We start from the raw sequence: 22,612 nt of genomic DNA, 5'->3' as shown, positions 1-22,612 counted from the left end.
ACTACAGACACAGCCTCACACCAAACCAGCTGAATTAAAAGAGAGGATTAAACAACTCCATTAAATAATAGTTTAAGCAGCTTCACTGGTTACAGTTTGACTTCATTTCTGTAAGAATATTTTTTTATTAAAAATATTTCATTTGACCTCACCATCATGGAGATCAGAGGCTGCTTATTAGAGCTCTTGAAGCTGTACACTTATATCCTAATGGTTCTCAGACTGTTATAGCTGTGTTTCTAAAACTCATCAGTTATAGCAAGAAAGGTCAAGAGAAACTATATTGTTTGTGCTTAATAGTTATAGATATAATTTCAGGAGTTTAATAAGTTGATTGCTAAAAATATGCAAATATAATTGCATTAAAACTGCATGGGCCAAAACTACTGATAATCTGCTGCTCTTCATAGAAGATTCAACAAACAATTAGGATGCAATTAATAATCAAGAGTGTTATGCACTAAACCCTCAAGCTCCAGCTTGCTCTTAATGACACACAGACATCAAGAATCAGGATCTGAACCTCAACTGTGGTTGCTAAAAAAAAGCTGCATAGTTCATGCCACAATGCATGCTGGGTACCAGCATAGTACAAAGCTCGCAGCATGAATAAATTATGCAGCTTTATGTTCTTACAATCTCTTTCTTTTCCTTTATTTGTGTTGTTTTTGGGAGGTGATATTTCAGTAGTGTTTTTATTACTTGATTTTTATTTTTTTGTTTGTCACCATCATTGAGATTCAAAGACTAATTGTTGATGTGTGGGTGTTTTTAAGTTCTGCCATAGATCAAGCATTCTCGTTGTAAATATTGGTTTTATTTTATTGGAGCTTCAGTGGTTTCACTTATGTATATTATTTATTTCTCACACATAACTAATATGATATTGAATTAGAAAACAAGCTGGAAAGGATGGCTATGTTATCATTAAAAAACTCTTCAGACTGACACTTTAATTTTCTTTCAGCTTTCCATGCTATATGTATTAATAGTGTAATTAACACTATCTATAGCAGCCAAAATAAAAGTCATTTATAGTAATAAGTTGAAGAGCCTGACTAAAGCAGACTCTGTCCTCCATCATGGTGACTTCAAATGAACAACAGAAATTTCATTAAGAGCTTTTGTTCACATGACAGAAATAAAGTCAAAGGTCAGTAATAGGTGAAGCTCCATGATAAGTTGTTTAATGTGATGAGTTTTTTTTAAGATGTTGAAAAATAACATTTTTTATTGTGTAATTTGTTTTATTTTTATTGATTATTATTTTATTTAGAGTTTTTTTTTCTCAGTTGATTTCATCTTTGGTTTTGGCTTGTGTTTTTCTGTCCTTCAGTGATTCTGCTTGTTTACAGTTGTTCATCAACAATTCTCAATCCTCCTTTAATTAGACACTTAATTGTCTCATTAACTTCATCACTGTCTGAGTGTTCAGCCCTCTGTAGTGAAGACACTAGTTAGGATTTTGCTCTGGAATTTAAGGCTTACATGTGTTCGAATGATAAATACAGACTATGGGATTTGTTTTTAACAGAAATATTCTGGAAACTGAATTTACGAATCTAAAATGTTGAAAACAGCATATTACTGGCAACCACTGCTGCCAGTATTTTGACATACATTTAACAGATATTTTACACAATAAGAGTTTGCTAATTAACACTCTGGGTGTTAAAAATTTTAACACTTTCAAAAATGTTATTTTAACACTTATAGTGGTTCCCATATAAACACTGAGGGAGTGTTAATTTTTACTCTAAGGTTAGGTCTAAGTGTTAAATCTACCAAATCTAAAATTTGCAGTGTGAGATCGATAAAAAATACAGACTGTTGAATGTGCTTTTAACAGAAATATTCTGTAAACTGAATTTATGAATGTTAAAAACAGCAGATTACTGGCGACTACAGCTGCTGGTATTTTTCCGTAAAATCTAAAAATGAAAAAAAAAGAAAGAAAAACAGCAAAACGGTTTTTGTGTCACCATTGTGGAGGATAATAGCGTCTCTGTTCAAGTCCAAGATGAACTGAGAAAATCTGATGTTAGTAGAAGTGCATAGTTTTTTTCATAACCAAATTCATAATGTTAATGTATTTAACAAACCTTTTTGAAATCAAATGTGACAAACCGCGGGTCTGTGCTTACCATAAAAAACATTCAGTGCAGCTCTTTGTATTCGCGTCAGGGCATTTTAGGCAACTGTACAATGTGGCAGTAGGACCACCTGTACAGTATGCCTGACACTGAACTGTTTTTTACACTTTTGTACAGTTCCTTGGTCATACATTACTGCGTATCATTACACAGATGATACAGAGCACGGGAATAGCGTAGTGGACACAGGGGCGCCTCCAAGGGGTGGCCAGGGGTGGCCACGGCCACCCCTCGGTAAACTCTGGCCACCCCTGTGGCCACCCCAATATAATTTTGCGGTTGACATTATTGATTTAAATGAACTCATAAATTCCCAATATTTAGATAAATAAATAAATAAAATGCAGTCAATAAATTATTGTTGGTGTTACTGACGTAGCTCTCCCCCTCTGGGGGCTGTTCCAGAAAGCAGGTTATGTGACATACACGGGTAAGTTTGAGAGTAAGTAGGTGGATAACCTCAACTTTGGTTCCAAAATCAGAGGTAACTTCTGGGTATGTTTAGTAGCCATAGCAACTTACTCTCTGAAGATAACCTGCTCCGGAGCAGGTTATGTTCAGAGAGTAAGTTGCTATGTTCCAGAGTTTGTCTGTTTCAGAGAGTTTACTGAGCATTGCGTGCTCTTTTGATGAGAATATTTATGGATGTGGACACACAGATACAAGTTTTTTTCGTTGTGAGAGGGTTAAGTGCATAGTTTTTTTCATAACCAAATTCATAATGTTAATGTATTTAACAAACCTTTTTGAAATCAAATGTGACAAACCGCAGGTCTGCGCTTACCATAAAAAACATTCAGTGCAGCTCTTTGTATTCGCGTCAGGGCATTTTAGGCAACTGTACAATGTGGCAGCATGACCACCTGTACAGTACGCCTGGCACTGAACTGTTTTTTACACTTTTGTACAGTTCCTTGGTCATACATTACTGCGTATCATTACACACATGAATTAGTGCACGGGAATAGCGTAGTCGATAAAGAACAACGGAGAGCACAACGGAGCGAGTTCGAATCTCACTTACAGATCTTGTGTTTTTTCTCTCCTTCTGCACCCTCACATTTTTCTGTATAATATTATAAGAAGTGGCAGCTTTGTCTTTTGTAGGAAAATATATCTTTAATTTAAGATGTAGGACGTCGTTCTTATATATACATTCACGCTGTAGGGAGTCAACGGATCGTTCCAGAACCGAACAAGTCACAGACTATATTTTTCTTAAAAGATTGGTTGGTGCCTATATGTCTGAGCTTTGATTTCATTTTCAAAGCAATCCACAGGCACCCAGCAAAAGGCAATCCACAGGATAACTAGCCAGTCAACATCACAGTTGCGTGTTAATTAACTTTACACCTTAAAACAATAAGAGGCTCTACAATAAAACCCACCAAACCGGTTTTTGAGAAGTACCTGGTTCACGTGCCCTTTGGCGTCTGCAAGGAATACACATTCTCAGGCAGACACAGAAGCGATCAGAAACGCTTCCAAAGATTAATGGACATTTAAGTAAAACAGTTTATTTGAGTAATGTACGTTTGCTTTATGTTTCTGTAGGTTTTTGTGTGTACATGTTCCATGTGTTTAACAAAACTGTAATGGATAGTTATTGAGTAATAGCCCTCAGTGACAAATGAAATCTACAGAATGTTTGTGAAATATTTCATGTTTGGTATTGATTGAAAGCTAGGAACATTTCAAATGCATTGGTTTATATGAAGAAACCATACTATGAAAAGTGTTGATGTTATAAGACTTTATTTTAACCACTATGCTATCAAAGCAGCACCCACACCAGGTGTCAACCCGGCCTCCTAGAGGGCAGAATTGGGGTGTGACTCCACCCCGCACCTTATCTGATTGGACAAGCATTGTGTAGACCCAGCCTCTACCAAAGCCTATAAAACTTTGAACAAAGGAATTTCATCGTCGTCTTTTGCCGGTCATCTTTGCCAGTCGTCACCGCCATCGCTGCCCGGACGTCGCTCTTCTCGTGCTGTGGCCGTTACATCGCCTCGCCGGAAGCCTCGTTACATCACGGAGCAGACCGCGACCTTCACTTGCTGCCGGCTCGACCCCCGATCTGCTTGTGCAACCGCTTCAACAACAAGCCATCGGGTCACCACATCCAAACTCTGAAACTCATCATAACTACAGGAACCCAGGAAGGACTTCGAACGCCGCCTTGTCCAACATCCGTATCCCTAGCAACCGACTAAGGAAACCCCTCTTCACCGACAAGGGAATTCCATCACGTCACTGAAGTTGCTACGCTGACCAATCAGCTTTGCCGGGATTTCCCTTTGGACCAGTCGAGGAAACGAAAATTACATCAGAACGCAAGTAGCACAAACAAGGTTTCTACCCATTACTGAATCTGGTATGAATTATGTTTAAGTAGTAAAGAATAGCAAAATTCTCTGCTTTTATGGTTTCTCTCAGGTTGCAATGCTAAGAACTTAGCAAAGGCTAGAAGTTAAATCCACTCAGCCAAAACTCTCCTCAAACTGCTTGTGCGTGTGTGTATGTATGTGCATTTGTTTGTTTTACGTAGATTAGTACTTTGTGTTATAGAGTAGCAATAAACTTTTGTTTCGTTTTAAGATCCGTGTTGGTGTGTTGTGTGCTTTATAAGTTAATGCCTCAGCTTCAGATACTGCTACCTTGCTCATTAAATAATTAGATACTGTTTTTATATTGTTATTGTTGGCCACGTAATAATATAATACAGAATTGCTTTACACTAAACGTTCTATTTGCTGGACAAATACTAAAGTTAAGTGTAAGCTTTAAATAATTCTATGTGAATCATGTTCGAATCTTTGATTCGAATCCCCAAAGTTTAAACATGATTTAAACCAAAGAGCTGATTCTTACAACGCACACACACCTACATTTTTTAATATAATATTTTTTTCAGGGTTTCTAAATGCTATTGTGTGCATTAATTGCAGCCGATTTTAAAGCTTCATCAGTCACTAAAGGACACTGATAATATAAAATTTGTCCAAAGTATAAGTGTGCAGGTACAACTTAATTTTCTATCCTTAATCTTTTGGTGTTTTAACTATTAAACTCATTACTGCTTCCACTTAGCAGCTCATCACACACCCCACCTCATCACTATGTTGAGGCTAAATGGCTGATTTTCAGGAAGTAATGATTCAAGTGTATAACACAAATATAGTAAAAAATAAAAACTATAAAGCAAATGTTGCTTAACACAATGTTTATTTTTATTATATTTGTATTATAAAATAGAATCATTACTGGGCACTACATTGTTACTTGCTGGAGGACAAAAGATACCCTTTTCTGCCTTATACGATGACACGCTATCTGCAGCCTGACCCAGAGGAAATCTCAGTGACCCAAGCAGACAAAACAGATGGAAGAGTGCTAAAAATATATAATTAGTCAAAAAACTATGTTTAATCAAATAGTTTGGTCTGTTCATTTCTTCATTTCCTGAAATAAAATGAATGATTTTGTACACTGCTTTATACACACACCTTTCAATGTGTAACATATTTTTCATATACATTTCTCACCTTAAGTTGAGGCTCATGTGACTTTATCTTTGAAGATGGACCTTATACAGCTACTTTAGAATTTAAATATGTAGATAAAAGATTTTGTGATCCAAGAGTAATATTCAAATATGGAAAAGTGCAGAAAATTCTTACACTGCTTGTTAGTTGAGGCAGAAGGAACTTCGTCTGCAGGCAAAATAAAAAGAACCTAAAGCTATCTGACAACAATCACTTACAACAGTGACAGAGTGTGGTTTAAGTCAAAAACTCAACCACTGAAAAGCCTTTATTATAGGACACAGCAGTTAGACAGGCCTCTTTCTATTAGCTGCATGTCAGAAAGAATATTCTAGAGTGTTAAATAAAGAGTTCCAGTAATTAAATATTTCCTTTTATGATAATGTTTCTGTGTTTAATGACTTTGGACCGAGTTCTAGCTCCAGAAAGATTACAATTTCTATAAGCCTTATTAGTCAATACACATATTGTGGCCTTAAGAAATTAATGGCAAGAAAAATAAATGCATGAATGGTTACACAACATACTCAAAAAGGATGTTAAAGAGTAGTTTAATTTATCATTACAATAAAATGGAGGGTGGCATGTGTAATTTAATGAACTAATAAATTTTCTTATTATTTATTTTTTATTTTCTTATCTATTTCTTATTCTATATTTCTTTCCTTCGTTGAAGCAGATGTGTAATCTCAGTGTTTAAAACTTCCAGCTTCGCCTCTGTAAAGTGCGTTGCCCTTTTTTTCTCACAGTGACTTTCTGAGGTGACTCGTGAATTCGGCGATCTACTGAAAATGCCTTCAGGTGTGTGCCGTGCACGCCCATTAACCCGCGGTTATCTTCAGGAGGTTGATTTAACTAACTCTTGTCACCTGTTTTGGAACCAACATACTCGCGGTAAGCAGGTTTTGGGTAAATCAACCGAGAGTTTAGGTTTTAGCAGATGGTAAATTAACCCAGCTTTCTGGAATACCCCCCTGTTTGCTACTAGCAATCACACATGAACACATTATTGCATCTAAAGACTTTACATTTTTGTGCACTAAGCTATGATTTCGTAAAATAAACAATGTATTAGATCATGAAATATGATTAATTTTTGTAAATTTATACAGTTATATAAAACTTCCATGTTTTTCACAGAAAGATTCTGGCAACCACAGCTGCTGGTATTTTTTCGGAAATTTAACAGATATTTTACACAATAAGAGTTTGTTAATTAACACTCTCTTGGTGTTGACAATGTTAACACTTTCAAAAGTGTTATTTTTAACACTTATAGTGGTTCCCATATAAACTCTGAGGGAGTGTTAATTTTAACTCCAAGGTAGTTAAATCTACTATCTAAAATTTGCAGTGCACAAAAGAAAACTTGACTGGTGAGCTGCAGAAAACGCAACATCTTCAGTTATTGTTATCACTGAAAATGCACTGTGTACCCTCTTTCCTCGATAAGACCTAGCACTTTAATATAGAACGACAAATGACCATGTGACAATCTTGGCAACATTTAAAAAGACAAAAAAAAAAAAAAAAACATTGTTCATTGCCTTTCCTTTTTCCCCATCCAGATGAAGCTCCAAACATAATTATAACAGATGGATTAATGGTAACAAATATTCAACTTTTCTATGCCACAAGTTTTTTTTTTTTTTTTTTACAAAACTATAAATATTCCTTTTAAAATTATGACATTTAATCTCTTTTAAACCCATTGAACAACACTTTTTCAATTACAACTATATTGTAACACTTTTTTACTGCACTTCAAATGTTGTTTACACACAGACTTTTCTATTCTTACAGACTTGCATGTACCACTAAAACAATAAAAATTAAAACAATCATGCAATTTTTTTACTAAATGCAAAAATTACACAAAAAAAATTGTACATAAATCCACAAAAAACAAACCTGAAAACAATTGCCCTTAAAAACGAAAAACTACACATTGTCAACGGTTACTTATCCCCTTGGCACAAACCTATTTGACTTAAGCAAATGAAAAAAAAATAAATAAAAATAAACATTTACCAGATAGTAACCATTCACTTTATTCTCCAACTACGAAAGTAAATGGCTATATGGTTCTAACATTTTAAATATTATTTTCTCTTTAACAGAAAAAATTATAATAAAGATTTAGAACCACTTAAGAGTAATTAAACAATAATGAATAAATAAATAAATAAAAACTTAACTACAATTTTCTGTTTTACTGAATGATCCTTTAAAAGCTACTCACCGGTCTCTTGCAGCACACTGAAAACTGTTATGCTTTTGCACGTCAAACTCAACGACTCTGCTGTTGTGGTTGGCCTCCTGCAGCAAGGCCGTAAAATAACGCACATTGCTCGATTTTCCTTGTAGCACTTCAGACACGTCATGTACGCAACCCCCTACTTCCAAACACTTTCTCTTTGACTCAGCCGTTACTCTGTGGAACATACGAACACACATCATATCTTGCCCATATCCCTCCATTGCCAGCACGTTATTCTTATAGGTCGCCATTTGCAATGACTTCTTCAGCTAAACTACAACATGCACCATTGCAAATAATTCTGTACTATACAACTACATGCCATTTTACACTGTACGCTGCTCCTATACAACGGCTGGATAAACCAGCGGTTTAGAATTTCACTTAGCTACACATATCTCGTAAAACAGGAAGGAACAGCAAGGAACACGGCAACATCCATTAATTACACATTCACAACAAGGTCCCAAACATTGTTGTTTCAAATATACATTACACAACATTTTGCCACCACCGAAACAAGACTTATAGTATAAAAACATACCGCACTAAGGTCTCCTAATGTTGCCGATGTTGTACTTTCTTCTCCTCAAGTCCAACGACGATCGAAACTCCCAATGCCAACCGCAACTTCAAACACTTATAGCTTTACCAGGATCGTTCAAAGCCACCATCGCGCCCTCCTATTGGCTCACCACATATACGCGTCGACGTCCGCGTCTGCGCATCTTCTTCTTTAGGTTTTAACGGCAGCTGGCATCCTGTTTGTTGTGTTACTACTCCCTTTTGTACTATTTTTCGTTTACTCTATATTCTTTTTTCCAATCCAGTTTCCCTTAGGAAATTCATATATTCATAATATATATATATATATATATATATATATATATATAAAATAAACAACCCCTTTTATAGTTGAATGGCATTAATTTGTTTTTAAACCTACAGGGTAATTCACATATTTTACAATCTAAAGCATAATATAAGAACTTTTTCTTTGAAAAAACAACACATGGTGTTTTTATCTCTGTCAGTGTTCTTTTAATATGTTAAAAAAAAAAAAAAAAAAAAAATAGCTAAATGTTCATGACATTTAAAGAGTTGCATTTTTGCTGGAGGAAGCTTTATATATGAGGCAAGGAGCCCCGAGGAGCAATCAGATAAGTAGAAATATAGAGGACTAAAGCCCACCTAAAATAGGCCAAGGCCATAGCGACTATTATTTTCTTTTTGCACTTCACAGCACAAAAGGTAAAAATAGCCTACTTCAAGAACCAATACATATAATAACATGTACACATTGACACAAAATACATCATTTATTTGATGTAGTTACTATCAAAAACTTAAATTATACCAAAAAATCGTCTTGCATAGGGCTGTCAAATGATTAAAATTTTTAATCAGAATTTTCAGTGGATTGATCAGGATTATTCACTATTTGCAACTACACCTGAATCGTAACCATTTTTTTTCTGAAATGCATACCAAAAGATAAAAAATAGGACACAGATACATAATTTTCATATTATGTCTGTTTATTAAAACAGCCAAACAATTGTGATTTAAATCAAGCTGAAACATTCTACACACCGTAATATTAGTTTTTGCTATGTCCCACCGCTTCCTCTGGCATTCCTCTTAACCAGGATGTACAATTTACAGTATTCAATTGAACAGTAAGCAATAAATGTAGTAAAATCATAACAGTGGCCTACCACATTTTTATCACGCACAGTTTGAGTCATCTGTTGGAAAAAATAACTGTTGTGTTTGTGTGGAAAAAATATTTTCAATAAACTTTTGAATCAAACCAAAAGAACAATCTTTTACCTTTACCTCCATTTTTTAATCCAGTTGCCCAAGCAAGCCTAACTACTATAACATGTTGCACTGAAACTGGTCTTTTTGTTTGCACATAACTTTTCAAATCTACTGAGCTTTCTCATCTTTCAGCCAGTTGCTGAGGCAAACTAACTTGTTCACATTTTCCTCCAACTGCAACCCAGTACTGGGAAACATCCATACACTCTCATCCACACATATACACAACAGACAATTTAGCTTACCTTATTCACTTATAACGCATGTCTTTGGACTCCCAGAAAGCGCCACCTTTTGGTCAAAAGTGCTTGGCCCCTTAATTGCTGCTTGCAGCTATATTATCATTACTGATTGTATAAGCAAAATATCAAACATTAGAGAAGTCAATAATGCTGAGTGATGAAAAGATGATGCAGACCATGACATGAGCTTTAAATGGATGAGTTATCCGGCTCTGTTTTCAATGGTTAATGATGAGTCTCTGTTACTGCGCTGTGTCGCCACACCCTCAGCCCCTGGAACGACCCCTCATTCCTGCAGGCCGGTGTGCCTCTGGGACAGGCGTCCAGTCACGTTGTTGTCTCAACAGATGCTTCCAGCACAGGCTGGGGAGCCGTGTGTCGCGGGCATGCAGCTGCGGGCCTGTGGGTTGGTGCCCAGCTGCATTGGCGTATCAATCGCCTAGAGCTGTTGGCAGTGTTCCCTGCTCTCCGCCGTTTTTCTCTGGTGCTGGAGCAGCAACACGTGCTGGTCAGGACGGACAGTATGGCGGCGGCAGCGTATATCAACCGCATGGGGGGTATGCGCTCTCGCCGCATGTCTCTGCTCGCCCGCCGTCTGCTCCTCTGGAGTCACCCGCGGCTGAAGTCGCTGCGCGCCATTCACATCCCAGGTATGCTCAACCGTGCAGCCGATGTGCTCTCACAGCAGCAGATTCACTCTGGAGAATGGAGACTCCACCCCGAGTCTGTCCAGCTGATATGGGCACGATTCGGGGAGGCCCAGATCGATCTGTTTGCTTCCCCCGAGAACGCTCATTGCCAGTTGTTTTATTCCCTGACCGAGGGCTCTCTCGGCACGGATACACTGGCCCACAACTGGCCTCTGTATACGTTTCCCCCAGTGAGCCTGATCGTGCAGTAACTGTGCAAGGTCAGAGAGGACGAGGAACAGGTTCTGTTAGTTGCGCCCCTCTGGCCCAACCGGACCTGGAGAGGAGCTCTCCCTCCTCGCGACGACCCTCCCATGGCAGATCCTTTTGAGAGAGGACCTACTTTCTCAGGGACAAGGCACCGTCTAGCACCCTCGCCCCGATCTCTGGAACCTCTATGTGTGGTCCATAGACGCGAGGAAGACTTAGGTAACCTGCCGCCCGCGGTGGTCGTTACCATCACTCAGGCTAGAGCCCCCTCCACGAGGCGCGCCTACGCCCTGAAGTGGAGTCTATTCACTGAATGGTGTGTCTCTCGCAGAGAAGACCCCCGATCTTGCCAGATCAGTGTTGTGCTCTCTTTCCTTCAAGAGAAGCTGGATAGCAGGCTGTCGCCCTCCACTCTCAAGGTTTACGTAACCGCCATCTCCGCTCACCATGATGCAGTGGCTGGCGGCACCGTGGGAAAGCATAACCTCATCATCCGGTTTCTTAGAGGCGCCAGGCGAATTAATCCAACTCGCCCCCCCTCTCCTGCCCTCTTGGGATCTCGCCCTCGTTCTCACGAGCTTGCGATTTGATCCCTTCGAGCAGCTCGACTCAGTATCCTTAAGATTTCTGTACCTGAAGACTCTGCTGGTCGCGTTGGCCTCCATTAAGAGGCTCGGGGACCTGGAGGCATTTTCGCGTGGTTACCTCAAGGGTTTTAGGGACCTTTGGTGATTGAGGAAACAACTCGGTGGGTGTTGTAGCACGCTTGCGGTGCCTTTTTTCCCTAACACGGAGAGATGTGCACCCTCCTGTCTGACAGTAAAGTTCTCCATTCGGTGAGCCCTGCAGATTCCTCTGAGGCCCCCAGCACTGACTCAGTGGAGGAGTCACTCGCTGGCCCACTACGTTAGGTCTGCCTGCTGGTCAGCCCGCGTTTTTGGGTACAGGTGCCTGCGGATAGCGTTTGCTGGCGCCAGGTGTGCTTATATGCTCAGTTAATTGGCGATGCAGCACACCTGCGCAAGCTTGCGCTGCCAATTCATTGCTTTCATTGGCCCGTTCAATACTCTTTCAGACGAGCAGCTTCTGAACTGAATCCTCCCATACGTGAATTTAGAACATCAAATCCACTTATAGTGCTTCCCTTCCCCTCCTCGGGAAACGAAGGGTTACTTTAGTAACCTCGAATGTTCTCTTGCAACAGAAACATTTAGTCAATCAGAACACATTGAAAATAAAAACACGATCATCAGCTGACATTACAGAAACAGCACTATTTTAGCTATTCAGCTCTGCCCTTATATTTGAAGCCTCTCTAAATGTTTGTGTTATGGGTTTAGTACAGTAAATTCATGCATTTTGTTTCTTATGCTGCAGAAATTCAATACAAAAAATTAACGACCATCCCAGAGTAGCTTTAAAAAAATTTACAGTTTACTGTATGTAAAAAAAAAAAAAAATACAGACACAGAATTGCTGCAGTACAGACTTTATATGCAAAAGAATATTACTGCAAGATATACAAACAGAAAAAGCACCGCAATTACATTAAAAAAAACTAAGTAATTTTCAATTCTGCCTTGTCTTCTGCATTTGCCTGACTTATTCTTCTCTGGCTCGGCCTGGTAATGGTGGCCCTTTGGCCTATTATGTTTCTCCTAAGACGCAATTTCACCAAGTTGAAGCCAGCCTCGTCAACATAGATAATTTCATGTGGGACTATTCAATTTGAATCCTGTGTGGCTTAGGTTGAGTGGATGACCTTTTGTGTCTGATCAGAGGAACTCTTGAGTCTTAGAATTACCCTGGATGTTAGGATTTAGATTTGGAGTAAGTTGTAAATGCATCAGAGGATGTATCGATGAAAGTATGTGTTGTTTACTTCTGGATGACTATTAGGGCTTGCGCATTTGTGTTCATATTCTGGACTTTGGTCCGCTGTTTAGTTTTTTCGTATATTTCCACTTCTGCTTGCAGGACCGTCAATACTACTGAGGATGAGAAACGTCTACTGATACTGACGAACTGTCTTCAAAACCGAATAGCTTGATGAATACAAGGATAAGGCCCATTGTGAGTAGAAGGTGGAAGAGCCCTTAGCTTGGGGACTGGAATTTTTAGGTTCCAGCATGTCCAAGAAAGGTCAAAGAAACTCTGTAACCTAAGTAGGGAGCACGAGTCATTACTTCCACTTTCTTTAGTGACCTCACTGGTTGACCTGGAGCGGATTAATTCGCTTCGGTCAAAAACAGGGGACTGAAGGAGTTAGAGTTCTACCTTCAAATTCATCTCAACAAATCAACGTTAATCCTTTTTCTCAACATCCTGTTTCTCATCACTTTTTATTAAATATAATTATTTAATTAATTTTATTCAATTTAATTATTAATTATAGAACTTATTGATTTAACTAATATATACGTTCACACTGAATGTAAGAATGTTCAGTGTCCTTGTTTCCCTGTCTATTTTAATTTTGTATTCAGGAGACACAAAAAACAGGTCATAGGCCATGGAGATCTCTCTCTCTCTCTGTCCCTCTGAACAAAGTATCGATGCAGAGGAGAAAAAAAAAACACCTGTTCTAGTTGTCCTGATATTGTCTACAATAATTTACCTGTTTGATTAATCTGTTTTGATTGTAAGTCTTATTAAAGTAATTCCTTTTGTATGGAGATAGACACTGTGTGTAGTAAGGATATTGTAGCAGACTGTTGATGGAACCAGTTTCATAACACAGCTGAACGTACAAGAAACATTAATTCATTTACTTGTCGGCTTAGTCCCTTGCCTCAGTGGAATTAACCGCCAACTTATCCAGCAAGTTTTTACGCAGCGGATGCCCTTCCAGCCGCAACCCATCTGTGGGAAACATCCACACTCACATCCACACCCACACTCATACACTATAGTCAATTTAGCCTACCTGTAACCACATGTCTTTGGACTGTGGGAGAAACCAGAACACCCAGAGGAAACCCACGCAAAGGCAGGGAGAACATGCAAACTCCACACAGAAACACCAACTGAGCCGAGGTTCTAACCAGCGACCTTCTTGCTGTGAGACGACAGCACTACCTGCTGCGCCACTGCCTCACCGTACAAGGTCCATCCTTGAGATTTTAACACAGATGGTCTCTTGTGTCTATTGTGACCCTGATTTAGCTTTTCACAGGTCGGAGATCAGCTCTTAATAACTTAGGGTCGACCTAACCCCCAGGAACCATGTCGCTATCCATATCTGGAGTTAGATACAATTCTTTCTTAACGCACGCATTAAGGCCATACATATCTGGAGCTAGATACAATACTTCATTGACACGAGCATTTAGAATTGTCTATTTTTGCTGTAACCAATGAGAACTGTTTACCTGGATCCCACCTTTTCTGGACTTGTGTAGAGTATAATTACTGCATTGTTGTACTGTAAGTCAGAGCGGCCTAGGAACTCATTGCAAATGTTGAGCTGGCTTCTGCTGATGAAACTGCAAACTATCTTCAGTAAACTTCATTTATTTATTTGAATCTTTGACTCTGGCTCTTCTTCATCTGACAGACTGGTCATTCTTTGGGTTAAACTTTATACCATCCCTACCGTAGTAAACTCTGTAACGGTGGCCCTTTCTTAAACCCCCAAGTAGGTAATTTTTAACTTTTTGTTCGGGTGCCAGACAGAATAAATCCGTCAATATATTACAAATTTAACTTTAACCCAGATAGCAATAAGCCACCGACTACAAACTATACTAAACATAACACACAAAAATACACAAAAATTTTACACAAATTCACCAATTGAGTATGCATAGAAATATTTATTTTTCTATCACTGAAATATCACTACCAATAGATTGTTTAAAAGCACAATTGAAAATAAACATCTTTATGAAAACATCATGATGAATTTATACCACACTCACAGAAGAATTTATCCACTGCAATCACAACCGTAATCAGTATTTACTAAGTGAAAGACAGCACTGAGCATTTCATCCATATACAAGAACAAACCCCATGGAAATTACACCCCTCACAATCATTGGCTCTCTGGCCATTCAAAGGTAAACCACATACAAAATCAACCCACGGAAACACAGTTCAGTCGCATCAGAGTCCAGTGTTTTCTCAATTAACCAACATAACGTTACTGGAAGCATCAACTGGAATCTGAATGTTAAACAGTTCGTTCAATGTATGTGTGTGCGTGTGAAGTGTGTGTGTGTGTTTGTGTATGTGTGGGTGTATGTGTGGGTGTGTCTGTGTGTCCAGCGGCCTCTATACAAGGAATGTATGTGCGCACTAACAGTTCATTCAAAGCGAGTGGCATGGATAATGTCAACAGCTGTACCCCATCGCCTTAGCAGTCACCCATCAACGATGCCGGTATGCTAACGTTTTGTTTTCCTTGTTTGTTGTCGAAGTGTAAAGTACCTGAAACCGCTGAACTAGAGGAAAATCACCTACAGCCCGCGTCTATGTAGAGCGACATCACTCAGCTCCCTTTGTTGTGGACACCGCACATGATCTCGGGCGACAAATAAAGATCCTTTACTAATAAAAGATGCAACACAGGACAATTGAATGGGCTTTCTAAACTTGATGCCCTGCTATACTGCAAACTAACCGTCCTGGAGCTCCACCTTATTTGATGTGCGGCGTCTTCCCAGTGATTTGTTTCTCATTCAGGGAGTCAGACAGAGAACATCATCCAAAACAACACTAGCTACATGAATACACTGGAGAGTGTGGAGAGAGGGAGAAACGTGACACATTTACAACCCCACCAACAACCCCAGTGTAGGAGTGTTAGAAAAGAGTATACCGTTCCTCAGCCTTTTTAAACATTATTCAGACATGAAAAATCTTGTGCATATGAAAAATGTTGTGCTGCATTCATATCATGTGTGCAACTTCTTGTCCATGTGTTTCTTAAGCTGCGGCGATTGAGCGAAACTCTGTGGACACTGATCAGATCTGTACGGTTTCTCTCCAGTGTGAATCCTCTTCTGTTTTCAGATGTGTTAACCAATAACACTTCTTGTAACAGTGTGAATCGTCTGGTGCAGTTTCAAATTTGGAGCTGTAAGAAAAGTCTTCTCACACTCAAGCACATATACTCTTTCACACCAGTGTGGATCTTCATGTGTTCATTAAGGTTTGCTGATCGGTTGAAACTCTTTTCACACTGAGTGCATGTAAATGGTTTCTCTCCAGTGTGAGTCTTCATGTGTTTATTAAGGTCTGAGGAGTTGCTGAAACTCATCCCACACCGAAGCTGCGGTCATACTAGAGTTTAAGCATGCGAAATTCTGTTGTTTGATTTCTCTCCAGTGTGGATCCTCAAGTGTAGATTACAGGATGATGACTGGCTGAAACTCTTCCCACACTGAATGCATGTGAATGGTTTCTCTCCAGTGTGGATCTTCATGTGTTTATTAAGGTATGATGATTGGCTGAAACTCTTCCCACACTGAGTGCACATGAATGGTTTCTCTCCAGTGTGGATCCTCATGTGTTTAATAAGGTGTGATGATTGGCTGAAACTCTTCCCACACTGAGTGCATGTGAAAGGTTTCTCTCCAGTGTGGATCATCATGTGTATATTAAGGGATGATAATAGGCTGAAACTCTTCCCACACTGAGTGCATGTGAATGGTTTCTCTCCAGTGTGGATCCTCATGTGTAGATTAAGGTTCGATGATTGGCTGAAACTCTTCCCACACTGAGTGCATGTGAATGGTTTCTCTCCAGTGTGGTTCATCATGTGTAGATTAAGGTGTGATGATTGGCTGAAACTCTTCCCACACTGAGTGCATGTGAATGGTTTCTCTCCAGTGTGGATCCTCATGTGTTTATTACGGTTTGATGATAGGCTGAAACTCTTACCACACTGAGTGCATGTGAATGGTTTCTCTCCAGTGTGGATCATCATGTGTAGATTAAGGGATGATAATAGGCTGAAACTCTTCCCACACTGAGTGCATGTGAATGGTTTCTCTCCAGTGTGTATCATCATGTGTAGATTAAGGTGTGACGATTGGCTGAAACTCTTCCCACACTGAGCGCACGTGAATGGTTTCTCTCCAGTGTGGATCCTCATGTGTTTATTACGGTTTGATGATAGGCTGAAACTCTTACCACACTGAGTGCATGTGAATGGTTTCTCTCCAGTGTGGATTCTCATGTGATGTTTAAGGTGTGATGATTGGCTGAAACTCTTCCCACACTGAGTGCATGTGAATGGTTTCTCTCCAGTGTGGATCCTCATGTGAATCTTAAGTTTGCTTTTTTTTGCCAAACTCTTTCCACACTCAGTGCAGGTGAAACAATTCTTGTCTCTCCTTTTCAAAATACCATCAGTCTGTAAATTAGTTTTTTCCTCACTTTTGACATGATGTTCCTCCTCTTTACTCCCCTCATTCTGTTCAATTAGGTCTGAAAAATATAAAAAATAAAAAAAACATTCGTTTTCATTAAGTCTATAAAACTCTGCATGAAAATCTTCATCAAAAGCTGAAAATTGAAAAGACACTGGAAACATTGGCTACACACACTGTAATTTTGATGCACATTAAATGTAAAATTTATCAGGTCATATTTTGTTCTGTCCATTAATGTGTACACATTTAAACAGATTTAATTCAATTAATGTTTATTTAGTTCTTTTACAATGTAAAATGTGTCAACGCCGCTTAACATAGAAGTTATAGTAAATTGAATCTGTCAGTCCAGTTTTCAGAGTTTCTTACATAATTGATCATAAAAGTAATTTTGTTCATATTGATAAGAAAGATTTGAAAGCTGTAAATGACCTGTTTTTATTTGTATTTATTCATAATTAAAACAAAATGTTTTTCTAAAATTTGTAAAGTAGACCAGGGCTCAAAATTAACCTTTTTGCTTGGTAGCACCAGTGCTCCTAATTTAAAAAATGTAGGCGCATCAACCAAAATTTTGTCGCACCCACCAATTATAAGCACCGTTACCACAAGTTTTATACAAACAGATTTATTGCATTTGAAATCAACACTAATCAAACTAACAAGCAAAAAAATATATGCATGCATGAGGAAAATATGTCTCAACGAAATCCCATTATCACAAAAAATACCATAAATACTATAAATGAGGGACCAAAAGATACACAGACCACTCACCAGCCCTTCACGCACTGCTTGACACAACTGAATCTGTTAACGCTTGCTGTGCTGTTCTCATGGGTGCTGTCTGATACTGCACAGATTTTGACATATACTGTACCTTATTATATGCATACGTCATGTTAATAGCAATACCGGTCTTTTCATGAGCAGCGATATTAGTTTAATCAGTGCAAGCCCGCTTGCGATGTTTAATCTAAATTTACAATATATACAATTGTACATAAAATGTGGTCTAAAAATATATTTAAAGTGTAGTCTAAAAATATACATACGCAATAAAAAATTATAAACCAGAGTTGTGCAGATAAAGAACAGTATATAGTGCAAAAACGCTTGTGCACATGATGATTATGATAAAGTGACAGTTTCATAATATATGTAAATGTAGTATGATGTGTCTAACTGGTAGACCAATGTTACATAAAGTGACCAGTGCAGATGAATGTGTGCATGTGTGTGTGTTTTCATGTGTGTCAGAGTCCAAAAATGCATGTGGAGGGAGAGGGGAGTGGTGGCAGAGTTGGGAGAGGGTTCAGCTTCCTGACAGCCTGATGGATAAAGCTGTCTTGCAGTCTGTTGGTCCTGGCCTGGAGACTTCGCATTCTCCACCCTGATGGCAGCAGACTGAAGAAGCTATGCATTGGGTAAGTGAGGTCTGCTGTTATGCAGAGGGCTTTTCGGGTGAGACGGGTGCTGTAAATGTCCTGGAGGAAGGGTAGAGGGACACCAATGATCTTCTCAGCTGTTCTCACTATGCGCTGAAGAGTTTTCCTGCAGGATGCATTGCAGGCTCCAAACCACACAGTGATGCAGCTGGTCAGGATGCTCTCAATTGTGCTTCTGTAGAAGGTCTGCATGATTGGGGCTGGTGCTCTTGCTCTTTTAAGTTTGCGGAGGAAGTAGAGACGCTGCTGTGATATTTTGGCCAGGAGAGATCCACAGTGATTTGTACACCCAGGAACTTAGTGCTGCTCACATGCTCCACAGACGCACTGTTAATGGTCATTGGAGCATGCAGAGTGTGCACTTTCTTGAAGTCAACAACAATCTCCTTTGTCTTTTCCACATTTAAGAAGAGATTGTTGTCTCTGCACCACTCGGCCAGACGGCTGACCTTGCTTCTGTAGTTTTTTTAATCGTTTTTGTTGATGAGACCTACCACAGTTGTGTCATCCGCAAACATCATGAAAAGATTGGAGTTGTGAGATGGTGCACAGTCATGAATCAGAAAAGTGAAGAGGATAGGGCTCACCATCCCTGAGGGGCCCCACTGTTTAGAGTGATGGTGCTGGATGTGTTACTGTCGGCCAGTACTGCTTGTGGTCTTCCGCTGAGAAAATCCAGCAGCTAGTTACACAGAGAGGTGTTACTCTGACAGCTGGACCAGTTTTTGAGTGAGCTGTTGGGGGATGATAGTGTTAATTGCTGAACTGAAGTCTATGAACAGCATTCGGATGTAGGAGTCTGTTTTGTCCAGATGTGTGAGCGCTGAGTGAAGTGCAGTGGAGATGGCGTCATCAGTCGAGTGGTAGGACCGATATGTAAACTGAAAGGGGTCCAAGGAGGGGGCAGGACAGACTTAATATGCTGCATCACAAGCTGGAAGCTCCTCTCTGTTTGGTGTAAACAAAGCCCAGTGTGTTATTGCCCGTGTTGGAAAGTCTGTGTGTTGGTGTATTTTTGGAAACACACTTTTTTGGTCTGCATGGTTAAAGTCCCCAGCCAGGATGAGAAAAGCATCTGGGTGGGCTGTAGGCTGCTCACTGATGTGCAGGTACAGGTCTTTCAGTGCCTCACTCATGTTGTTGGCATTGGAGCTGGGAGGGATGTAAACAGAGAAAAGCAGTATGGCTGTTTATTCCCTCTGTAGATAAAACGGCTGGCATTTTAAAACCATAAACTTCACCAGTGGCAAGCAGTTTTTGCAGACTACAATGGTATCACGACTGGAACCGCAATGTCCAGAACGTAGTCACTGAGCCAAGTTTCTGTAAACACAAATGCACAACAGTTCTTTACAGTCTTTTAAGATGAACGAAGTAGACGGCTATAGTCCAGTTTGTTGTCTAGCAATTGACGTTCGCTAGAATGATGAAGGGAATAGCAGGTTTGTGTGGGTTAGTCGCTAGCCTAGTTCAGATCCCCCAACGCTTGCCCCTCTTCTGCTTTCTCTTGCCTCCATTGTGGGCGAGGTGTTGAGGTGGGGGTCGGAGGATGAGTAGGCCTCTGGAGCAAACAGAGATTTTGCAGCTCCTCCGTGTCTGCGGAGTTTAACTTGTAAAGTTTGGTTCTGCTGATGTCGAGCAAAAATTTAAGACTATATGTGCACTTAAGCACAGATAAACGCAGCGAGGACGTACATGACAAAGAACTCAAAAACACTGTCTTGTCGGGAAAGAGAGAAGCCGCAGCGTGTGCACGTGCCTCCATCTTAGAAAAAGCAAGAGTGGAAGTGGAAGAGTGGTTAACACCAGAGTGGATGCAGCGAAAGAGCGAGTGACTGGTCTGGAGTCTGTGTTGGGTGGATACTCTGACTCTCTTACTACGCTGGAAAAAGAGTTTAGTATTTTGAAAAAAGAAGCTGGCTCTGCTGAGACCAAAGCAAAGATCTTGAGGAGAGGTCTCCCCGCTCAAATCACTATACGCAGCAAACCAGTGGACGACAAGGAACTGCCATGCGCCTTGGTAATTAAATGCCACTACTTTTCCGAAAAAGAGGATATTTTGGAGAAAGCCATTGAAATGAAGGCAATCACGACAGTACACTGGGCTGTCAAAGACAAAACAAATGTTAATGTCACTCTCCGGTTAACTTTTAAATTACCACTATAGCACGTTCGTTGTTATTTCTAGCTCTCAAGTATATTTTGTCAATAATGGTGTAGCTTCGTAGTGAAACATCAAGAGCTGTTCAAATGGTTTTGTTTTATATGTGAGATCCCACATGGTCAGCTAGTTAAGAGTGGGAGTAGCTAGAAGTGTGTGCAAAAGTTGGTTTTGATCCTGGATTCTGTTCCTTGGTTAAAATTTTATATTCCAGGCCCCAAGCATCCATTCAAACAAATGATATAATTTCTAAAGGCTTTCCACTCTCTAGAAGAACGAGACAGGGCTGCCCTCTGTTCTTTGACATTGCCATCAAACTTCTTGCAACCTTGTTAAGGAAGGAATTGCAAGGAATTTTCAGAGAGGAACAAGAACATAAGCTCCTGCTATATCCAGATACATGTATTTCAAAAGCTCTTACAATAATTTCAGAATTTGGAAATGTTTCTGGAGACAAAGTCAATCTAGCAAAGAGTCTCCTTTTCCCTATCAATGATAGAGCACAGCAATCTTTTCCATTTTCAGTAAGTCCTGATAAATTTGTATAGTGAGTGTGACACGCAAATATAAGGATTGTTCAATAATAATTTTAAAAGGACATTAGTGCCCAAGGACGTTTTTAGTGCTCAAGGACACCTTACAAACAGTAGGAGAACAAGAAAAGCAACAAACTTAAAAAGGTAGAGAAAATAGGAGACTAATAATACATAAAATAATGACAAAAGACCTGAGAACAAGTAACAAAAGAAACTCATTCCTGTCTTTCAGTGAGTGTTTATGTGCATTTAGGGGAACTGGGCAGCACACTCAGGGCTGCAAGATGGATTTAATTTAGTATTCTTATTATTAAAATAAATGAATGAGGATCAAATGACTGAGTTGGTCTTTGAGAATGAAAATCAACCTGTTTGTTCCTGCAGATCTTCCTGTTTGACTGTGAATGTTTCTTCAATCTTCACTCTCCTCTTTAATAAACACCATCTTTAACAGTGTGGAGATCAGTCGCTTCAGCAGGAGTTTTTCTCTGTGTTTGGACACTTTATCCTGCTTAAAATTAACAAAGCATTAAAAATGTTCTGTTTAAAATGAATAAAACAATGAACAGAAACAAAATAACTTCTCTTCAATACTTGCTTCAATGGTTTCTTTATATAGGAGTAATTAACAAAAAAAAATCAGATAAGTCTGATCATGAAACAATAGCCTCTGATCAGCTGATTAAAACTAGTACTCCATTTCTTTTATATAGTGATGTATATTTATAATGGAATGACATTACGCTATTCAATCAATTAAACTTTCATTAAAACACTTATTACACACAATTACTTTATTTAAGTATGTACTTAATTGTTTTGTTTGTTTTATTTATCTTATTGTCTGCTTATAGCACTTTTTTGCACAAGACAAATTTCCTCTCGGGAACAAAAAGCTTATCCTATCCTCAAAAAATAGACCTCATTACTGTGAGTTAGAGTAAATAGAACTACGTTGTATAAGGGTTAAAATATTATTTTGTCAACAGGTACATAATTTAGCACTGAATGAAAAAACTGAAACTTTAATCAATCGCTTTATATAAGAGTAAACGCTTTAAAACAAACCTTTCTCCAGTTGAATCACAGCGCGGGAGCGGCGCAGGCTTATGACGTCACAAGTCACGCCAAAATAAAAGTCCTTTTTTTAACCCTTTTTGC

The 22,612-nt window shown here is 39.2% G+C and overlaps 2 protein-coding genes across 4 annotated transcripts in view; both read right to left on the bottom strand.

The window, feature by feature from the left end:
* The window catches only part of LOC137491165 (uncharacterized), a 514,718-nt gene that overhangs the window by 359,598 nt on the left and 132,508 nt on the right, over positions 1 to 22,612 (bottom strand). The window lies entirely within an intron of this gene.
* LOC137491111 (uncharacterized) lies at positions 12,400 to 22,570 on the bottom strand. Of its 3 annotated transcripts, XR_015942622.1 has the most exons (4): positions 22,520 to 22,570; positions 21,820 to 21,959; positions 15,447 to 17,361; positions 12,400 to 14,532 (listed from the first exon to the last, which is right to left on the bottom strand). XR_015942622.1 is itself a non-coding variant. In XM_087249271.2 (3 exons), the coding sequence occupies exon 3, from the start codon at positions 17,192 to 17,194 to the stop codon at positions 16,220 to 16,222; it is 975 nt and encodes a 324-aa protein (XP_087105397.1). In that variant the 5' UTR covers positions 17,195 to 17,361; positions 21,820 to 21,962; positions 22,520 to 22,570; the 3' UTR covers positions 12,400 to 16,219. The 3 variants fall into 3 exon arrangements, 2 of the variants coding, with proteins under 2 accessions (XP_087105397.1, XP_087105398.1); XM_087249271.2 differs by having other exon boundaries at positions 12,400 to 17,361; positions 21,820 to 21,962; XM_087249272.2 differs by having other exon boundaries at positions 12,400 to 17,361.

This window comes from Danio rerio, chromosome 4 (genome assembly GCF_052040795.2).
Source record: "Danio rerio strain M-AB ecotype USA chromosome 4, GRCz13ab, whole genome shotgun sequence".
In the NCBI taxonomy this organism is placed as follows: domain Eukaryota; kingdom Metazoa; phylum Chordata; class Actinopteri; order Cypriniformes; family Danionidae; genus Danio; species Danio rerio.
The sequence above is the reverse complement of the archived record's forward strand: the minus strand, read 5'-3'. Positions and strand labels throughout refer to the sequence as shown.

Coding starts and splice junctions, on each gene's coding strand:
- LOC137491111 (XM_087249271.2), bottom strand. CDS start 17,194: ATGAGGATCCACACTGGAGAGAAACCATTCACATGCACTCAGTGTGGG.